Source organism: Triticum aestivum, chromosome 1A (genome assembly GCF_018294505.1).
Source record: "Triticum aestivum cultivar Chinese Spring chromosome 1A, IWGSC CS RefSeq v2.1, whole genome shotgun sequence".
NCBI classification, from domain to species: Eukaryota; Viridiplantae; Streptophyta; class Magnoliopsida; order Poales; family Poaceae; genus Triticum; species Triticum aestivum.
In genome coordinates, this window is record NC_057794.1 from 29,893,231 (window position 1) to 29,901,787 (window position 8,557).

The 8,557-nt window shown below is 40.4% G+C and overlaps 1 protein-coding gene across 4 annotated transcripts; it reads left to right on the top strand.

Annotated features, from left to right (window-relative positions):
* The first annotated feature begins 312 nt into the window (after positions 1 to 312).
* Positions 313 to 4,391, top strand: LOC123187867 (nudix hydrolase 9). Of its 4 annotated transcripts, none has more exons than XR_006494189.1 (10): positions 313 to 504; positions 619 to 693; positions 765 to 821; positions 1,909 to 1,991; positions 2,093 to 2,151; positions 2,533 to 2,681; positions 3,149 to 3,286; positions 3,456 to 3,622; positions 3,714 to 3,824; positions 3,968 to 4,391. XR_006494189.1 is itself a non-coding variant. In XM_044599842.1 (10 exons), the coding sequence occupies exons 1-9, from the start codon at positions 424 to 426 to the stop codon at positions 3,807 to 3,809; spliced, it is 897 nt and encodes a 298-aa protein (XP_044455777.1). In that variant the 5' UTR covers positions 313 to 423; the 3' UTR covers positions 3,810 to 3,824; positions 3,968 to 4,391. The 4 variants fall into 4 exon arrangements, 2 of the variants coding, with proteins under 2 accessions (XP_044455777.1, XP_044455773.1); XR_006494188.1 differs by having other exon boundaries at positions 4,055 to 4,391; XM_044599842.1 differs by having other exon boundaries at positions 3,464 to 3,622.
* The last annotated feature ends 4,166 nt before the right edge of the window (positions 4,392 to 8,557 follow it).

Sequence of the window (8,557 nt, forward strand, 5' to 3'; positions counted from 1 at the left end):
ATGAATATCTACGCGATGGATAGGATATAGGTAGGATTTTATCTTGATGCGAAACATATGTATGGGTATGAGATTATTGTACCTACACCATACTTTCATTGTCATCCTTTAACTTATGTTGCCCCTGCTTTGGCTCAACCCGTCATCCCAAAATTTACATTTTTTTTTGAAGCAATTTACATTTTATTTTAGGAACAAAACTTTACTGTTTCTATTCCATTGTTTTGGAAATCCTGTGACCCAAATGAGCCCTCATTAGTGTTTTAAATATTTTCAGTATTTCCGGCCTACGGGCTTAGCCCACGGGTCAAAACTAGGGCCTGGGCCTGACCCGGTTGGTGCCATTTCCTCATACTCCCGTTCCTCTTCCAAAGCTCCCGGCGGCGGCGGCTCGCAACCTCATCCCGCCTCCACCATCGCCACATGGCCGCCGCCGCGTCAGCAAACCCCGGCACAGCGTACAAGCTCCTCCTCTCCTGCCCTGAAGGCCTCCCTCGATCCCGAGTAAACCCCCCCCCCCCCCCCCCCCCCCCCCCCCCCCCCCCCCACACACACAGGTCCGATTCCGCTGCAGATTGTGCAGATTCTTAACTAACTCAGTGTTGCTGCCAAACGAAGGTTTCTGTGAAGTTTGATCCGTCCATCGACCGGATTCCCCACCCGGACGCATCCCTGGAAGAATCTATAGGCGAGGTGGTGTGTCTAATCGTGTGTGTGTTCGCTTCGTGTCAAGGGCCATTGTTCATCCTTTGTTCGTCTTGCAGATATGGAATCAAAGGCTCCAGCAGAACCCATCGCTGTACAACGATACGAAATTTCGGGTATGCATAACCTCCGTACGTATGTATGTATTCTGGCAGCCATTTATCTGCTCTAGTGATACATGTATACACTTGATTTTGGCAGAGATGAGTGCACACTTGATTAGTGATAAACAATTTTACACATAATGCTGATAATGTTTCTTCCATTTTTAAGTAATTTTGATTTAGAAGTCTGCTCTATGCCAAATTGGTACCGACAAGAAAACTGTGCAATGTGGTGGAGTGTTTCATGATGACTAAGAACAATTTATGCTTGACGTGAATAATTTCTTCCATGCTAAGTAGTAATTTAGGAGTCTGCTCTATGCCAAATTGGTACTGACAAGGAACCTGTGCAATGTGGTGGAGTGTTCATGACGCATATAATTCTTTTGGAACATAGCTGCACTGGAGTTGGTTAAACATAGGGGTTCCCTATGTTTGATACTCAGTACCGTGATTTTTTTTCTCAAATAATTAATCTGAACTCCAGTCTCGTGGGTGATCTCCCGCCCTTGACTGTTTCGCAAAAAGATGTTGCAGGTCATTCAGATGCCATAAAATTGGATCTTTACTTTTCTTTTCCTTTCCCTATGGTGAACATGAGTTAGCTACAAGTTTTAGTTATGAACTTGCTTAGGGCATCTCCAACAGTTTGTATGTTAGCTTGTTGGTAAAATATGTCATGTCATCAACCAACACTTTAACATACAACAACTCCAATGGGTTGTATCTAGTTTGCCCAATAGGATGTGAGATAATAAATAAGGTGCTCTCTCATTCTACATTGGAGCTTGTGCAAGGGGTGTTGGTTCATGTACATACAACCTTCCTCTCTTTCCTCATTTATTGTATGACACATCATCAAATATCCTATGTGGCAAAGTCTACCAACAACTATCTTACAACCATTGGAGATGCCCTTAGTGTTCCTTTTACATCTGAACTTATGCCATTGCAATATATTTCTTTTTAGTGTTCCATTTATAGTTAGAACAAGCCATTACGACTTCTACTATGCTGTTTTTATCGGTCTTCCTTTATCCCCTTAACTGCATTTCCTTGTGCTAGTATTCATACCCTTGGTCGCCCTGACAAATTTCAGTATGGAGGGCATGCCTTGCACCGCAGTGATGAATCAAATCAGGAGTACTGTGTCTCACTTCATTTGGGACTCACAGATTATAGGTTTGCTTGATCTTTCTTATCCTATCCGTATAGCTATGATATATTTGATGTTTCCGGCGCAACACCTCTATCTAACATCTGTATTAACTTACAAACAACAGGACATTTGTTGGAACAAACCTCAGTCCACTGTGGGAGAAGTTTTTGGTCCCCTGTGAAGGTAAAAGTTATCTAGAAGTTAGAATCTTAGATGCCTTCGTCACATCTTCCTCTTGTAGATCAAGGCCTTTTTGCATCTTTAACTTTCGAAAGTTTTAGTTACATAGTCTCATGAATTTATATTTCTTTCATTGCTCAAGCCTGTACAAATTTAAATGCATAACAAATTTTGCCCCACCTTCATTTTCCTTTCCATGCTCGCATATGTTGCTGTATCATTAATCATTATGAAGAGATATTGATGATCACCGAATGATTAATTATTAGTCAACTTGTCTCAGTACTTTGACTGCTTAATTGCATAGTGCAAATTCTTTGTACAGAATTATAACTACGACGAGTCTTGACCAAAATAGTTCATCTTTCATTCTGATCTGATTAGATGACTCTGTGTGTTGCCAACACATGTCAAATCCACTGGGAAATGGTGCAATCGTTGAAACATCTGATGAAAAAATTATTGTATTGCAAAGGAGCAACAATGTCGGCGAGTCTCCTGGACACTATGTTTTTCCTGGAGGACATTCTGAGGTAATATCTTAAGAATGTTACAATATTGAGCACAGTTAATGACAACGGTATTTGTTTAAAGAGATCCCAAGTAGAGTCAAAGCTCTAGGATGTGTAACTTTGGTAGGCTGGATTGTTTAGTTTAATTCGTTTTTCTTTGCTAGAGACTAGCATTCATGTGTAAAGTGCTTGTCTTTTGTTCCTCTTAACTTTGTAAATATATTCTCCAATGAGTTGGGTCCACCCATTACTTGAAAAACAAAATGCTCTGAGTATAATCACTCTTTTTCTTTCAGATACCGAACAAATTTACTTGAGGAGTAATGTATACTTGATAATTTAGAACTTGGAAAATGTTGACTTAAGACAACAATTGAAATTCTTGAAGTAGATATATTTTATTTAGCAGGACTGGTGGGCTTGTTGTTCGAGTGGTCGATCTGTAATATTCATGTTTCTTATTATGCAAGTTCGATTGTTTGTATCAGCCACAAGAAGTTGGAATCTTGGCTCATCAAAATGACGAAAAAGATGTTGCTGGTCTCACTGAAAGAATTTCTGATGAAATGTTTGACGGGATCATCCGTGAAGTAGTTGAGGAAACTGGAGTTCCTGCTAGTTCACTGGTAATTAAATCACCAACACCCTTTGCCTTGCATTCCTAATTACTGCATCACTAGTGTCAATTACCACATCAGAAGGGTGCTTTGCAGTTGATTGTAATTACCATGCAAAGAAGATTTCTGCAACTGCAGGATTTGCTTGGATTTTGTTCTGTTAACTATCCACATTTAGTTTTGCAGACAGAACCCATTCTCATTGGAGTTTCTCGACGAGAAACGAATGTTAGGCCAGCAGCATTCTTTTATATGAGATGTAACATTGATTCCAGCGCCATAACTGAGCTTTATGCTAGAGCTCAAGATGGTTATGAATCCACTAAGCTCTATGCAGTATCGCTGGTGAGCTCACCTATACTAGCAGCACTCCTCTCCTGGCTTTTGGATTCTTGTAACCGTTGTTCATCTAATTGGTGGTGTTTCTGAATCACAGAAAGACTTACGAGATATGAGTCAGCGGTTGCCTGGTTGCCACCTAGGGGGTTTTGCTCTATATGAACTTATGAGGAACGCTTTGGAAAGTTCGTGAATGAACCAAACCGATGTAAGTGTGCACTTAAGTCTCAGTTTTAATCCAAACTACACCGATGCTTATTTTGTGAGATATCTCTGCATGATTGCTTAAATCGTTTCTATAGAATAGTCATGGAGCCTTGCGGCCTCTGAACAATCTTGTCCTACTGCTAGATGCCAAGCAGTATCATAGTTTGTTTCGCAGGTGAAATTCATGTAATCCTTCTCATTGTGCCAAACTGATCTTTCTTCTGCAAATAGGCTGAGTTCTTCAGAGTTCAGATGGAAAGAAATCGAACACACGAACCCGATAAAGATTACTGAGATTCAGATTAAAGATGATCAAGAGCATTCTTCTGTAGACTATATGAGATGTGTCCGTCTTCGTCCGGCATTGTTCTTTTTCGTCTGTTTTTCGTGCTGTGCAGTGCAGGAGTGTAACCAGTATTTATTTACTTCTATTCCTGGAATTCTGGTATGTAGCGCGGTAACAAAAATGTACGACTAATCCCTATCTATCGAAGAACAAAACAAGCTAGTAACTATGGAACTACGTTTGTAAGTTTTGCGCATGGTGGTGATATGTCGTTCATTTTCAGCAAGTTCTTCCAATCTGGTACACCTGCAAGAAAACAACATATGCTTTCATAGTAGGGATGGATTGATGAGCTGCTCGGCTTGTTAAGCTCCTTCTCGTTAAGGCTCGGCTCATTTAGTTCGTTAAGTTTAATAAGCAAAAAAACATTGTTCAGCTTTGTTCATTTAAAGCTTGTTAAGAGCGTGAGTCCTCGTTAACAAACTATGATGTGTTGTAGCCTACAAGATGACAGTGTGGGCGTAATTTTTACGTAGGAAGATGGTGATTACATAAGGAGGTGTGTGAGTTTGTTGGCTCCTATGGTAGGGATGGGTCGATTTGATTTGACTTATGGGTTGAGGTACCACGAAAATATTGTTATGTAAGATAAGAATATGTGTCCTCTGTACTAACAACTTAATTAACAAGCCGCTTGTGAAACTCGTTAGCTTGTTTGTTAAACCCATTAAGTTTATCGAGCTAAGATGAGCAATTGGCTTCCTTTATTAAGAAGCGAGCTACAAGCCTAATGAATTGAGCTATCAAGCACCAATTAAGCTCATGAGCTTTTGGTCTTTATCTGGCCTCAGATATGATGTGTCTTTATGTAGCCCTCTCTTCAAATTACGTCTTTATGTATCTGGCCGCCCTTGTGCTCGAAACATGTTATCTGAGCCATCCCAAGGGCATATGTGCTTGGAATGTTATCTGGGCCATCCCAAGGGCGCACTCTCCCCTCTCGTTGCTATGCATCATCATGATCTTGCGTGTGCGTAGGAATTTTTTTGAAATTACTATGTTCCCCAACACTCAGGACTTACCAAGTATGTACCCACCGGTTCAATCTTACCAATACTAGTTACAATTAATGGCTATGTTTTGTACTGTCGATGTATTAAGCATGTTGTAGTAAACATGCTAACACGTTTTAGCTATTTTTCCTACCTTTTTATAGATAATTGGGCCATTATCTGCTCTGGCAGCACCTGCCTTGTGATGTTTAACTCTGTCAATTGCGTTTTTATCAGTACCAGTTTCAGTGGCCATTAAGCCTGTTGCAATTAATAGTTATATCCATTTTTAAAGAGTTGTATTTCAATGGCTACAAACTTACAAAACATGAATTAGGATGTTATTAAGCCTGTTGCAATTACCAGTTGTATCCATTTTTTAATCCGTCCCTTTGCTACCGTGCTACTCTTTCGAAATGAAGATATCACTAGAGATGCTACCGTTTTATTACCATTTGCCATTTTTGGTGGATGTTAACCCTGTTGTAGTTAACATTGGCTTTCCATGTACTTACACAGGGCTAGGGCGATGTTGTTGTTTACCGTCGAGGTTAGCTGCATCCCATGTCTTACACACAATCTATTCCTAAATATAAGTATTTTTAGAGATTCCAATATAGACTACATAAGAAGCAAAATGAGTGAATCTAGATTTTAATCTAAACTATATCTATAATTCTATATACATCCATATGTAGTTCATATTGAAATCTCAAAAAAAAAATACTTGTACTTAGGAACATAGGTAGTTGTACTTTACATCATTTGTGCAATCTCAGTTTAGCTTCTAGCATTTACTGGTTGCTGGTAGGTACATATATGAGCGGTACTGATCCACGCTTCAATCCCTTTTGCGTATGGGGCAATGAGATATTCATGAAAGCGTCAAGTGAGGAAACTAAGAAATATTGTTAGGCGAAAGAAATGGGTGATTGTAATTGAGCTCTTTATTTACACTTTGTCGAAGACAATAGTGAACTTTAGGATGGTAAGTAATGTGTTGCCTTTTCCCCTTGCCCACAACAAGTTACTTTATTAGACCTGAGTATCTGATATTTTTCTCTTTTCAGTGGTTTCCGAAGCTATTTACTGATGATTCTTGCAAACTACATGACCAGAGTGGAGGCAACTAAGGTTAAAGTATATAACTCATGCTACCATGATAATGCTCTAGAAGTCTTCCTAAAGGCAGTGAAGGATGGGCGGACGATCGTCACAAGGGGTTGGACAAAAGTGGTTCGTGCCTATGGCATGGATGAAGGCACATTATGGGCATTTCGCTTCTTCAACACCGTCGGCAGTCAAAATGATTTACACTTGTCTCTTCACCTTTACCGCCTTTAAATATTGTGGTTCATCATAGTTAATTGCTTCCTAATCCTGTAATTACTGAACATATTGTACTGGCAATTTAATTTATGGATTCGCTGTTGAACCATTGTGCTGAGAATTTGAATTGCACGTTTCATATTTCAAAATTTCCAATTAGAATAATAAATTATAGGCAAATATAAAAAGAGAACAGACGGTCATGGAACTTTGCAAACGGTTCTGGCACTAAAAGCGCTTGCGATGGATAACCCAATGCCACACAGTTTTCTGATACGTCTCCGTCGTATCTAATTTTCCAAACACTTTTGTCCTTGTTTTGGACTCTAACTTGCATGATTTGAATGGAACTAACCCGGACTGACGCTGTTTTCAGCAGAATTGCCATGTTGTTATTTTTGTGCAGAAATAAAAGTTCTCGGAATGACATGAAAATCAACGGAGATTATTTTTGGAATATATAAAAAATACTGGAAGAAGAATCCACGTCAGGGGGGCACACCCTGTCCACGAGGGTGGGGGGCGCGCCTAAACCCCTGGGCGCGCCCCCTGCCTCGTGGGCCCCCTGACGTTCCACCGACCTCAACTCCAACTCCATATATTCACGTTCGGGGAGAAAAAATCAGAGAGAACGATTCATCGTGTTTTACGATACGGAGCCGCCGCCAAGCCCTAAACTCTCTTGGGAGGGCTGATCTGGAGTCCGTTTGGGGCTCCGGAGAGGGGAATCCGTCCCCATCTTCATCGTCAACCTTCCTCCATCACCAATTTCATGATGCTCACCATCGTGCGTGAGTAATTCCATCGTAGGCTTGCGGGACGGTGATGGGTTGGACGAGATTTATCATGTAATCGAGTTAGTTTGGTTAGGGTTTGATCCCTAGTATCCACTATGTTCTGAGATTGATGTTGCTATGACTTTGCTATGCTTAATGCTTGTCACTAGGGCCCGAGTGCCATGATTTCAGATCTGAACCTATTATGTTTTCATGAATATATGTGAGTTCTTGATCATAGCTTGCAAGTCTATAGTCACCTACTATGTGTTATGATCCGGCAACCCCGAAGTGACAATAATCGGGACCACTCCCGGCGATGACCGTAGTTTGAGGAGTTCATGTATTCACTATGTGTTAATGCTTTGGTCCGGTACTCTATTAAAAGGAGGCCTTAATATCCCTTAGTTTTCAATAGGACCCCGCTGCCACGAGAGGGTAGGACAAAAGATGCCATGCAAGTTCTTTTCCATAAGCACGTATGACTATATTCGGAATACATTCCTACATTACATTGATGAATTGGAGCTAGTTCTGTGTTACCCTATGTTATAACTGTTGCATGAATAATCGCATCCGGCATAATTCTCCATCACTGATCCATTGCCTACGAGCTTTTCATATATTGTTCTTCGCTTATTTACTTTTCTGCTACTACTGTTACAATCACTACAAAAACCAAAATTATTACTTTTGCTACCGTTACCACTACTATCATATTACTTTGCTACTAAATACTTTACTGTAGATACTAAGTTTTCAGGTGTGGTTGAATTGACAACTCAGCTGCAAATACTTGAGAATATTCTTTGGCTCTCCTTGTGTCGAATCAATAAATTTGGGTTGAATACTCTACCCTCGAAAATTGTTGCGATCCCCTATACTTGTGGGTTATCATTTTCTACATTAAATCATGTATGATGTAGTTAATGAAAGCAAACAGTTAAGCAAGGCAGAGCGTGTGTGATAGTTATACCTTTCACACACGAGCGTATACATAAAACTGTGTGGGATGTACATACAAACGGAAACGTTTTCCCTGGATTGACTGTGTGGGATGTACATAAGAATGGAAACATATTCCTTGGATTGACTGTGTGTGATATACATATGAATGGAATTTTTTTTCTGGGATTCACCGTGTGGGATGTACATACCTACGAAAATGATTTTCTCAGATTACCGTGTGGGATATACATACCTATGGAAATGATTGGATTTCGATGCCTCTCCCGATCGCACACGGCCCCAGCCTGGGTCCCTGGAGGGCCTATCCCTGACGATTTTTGGG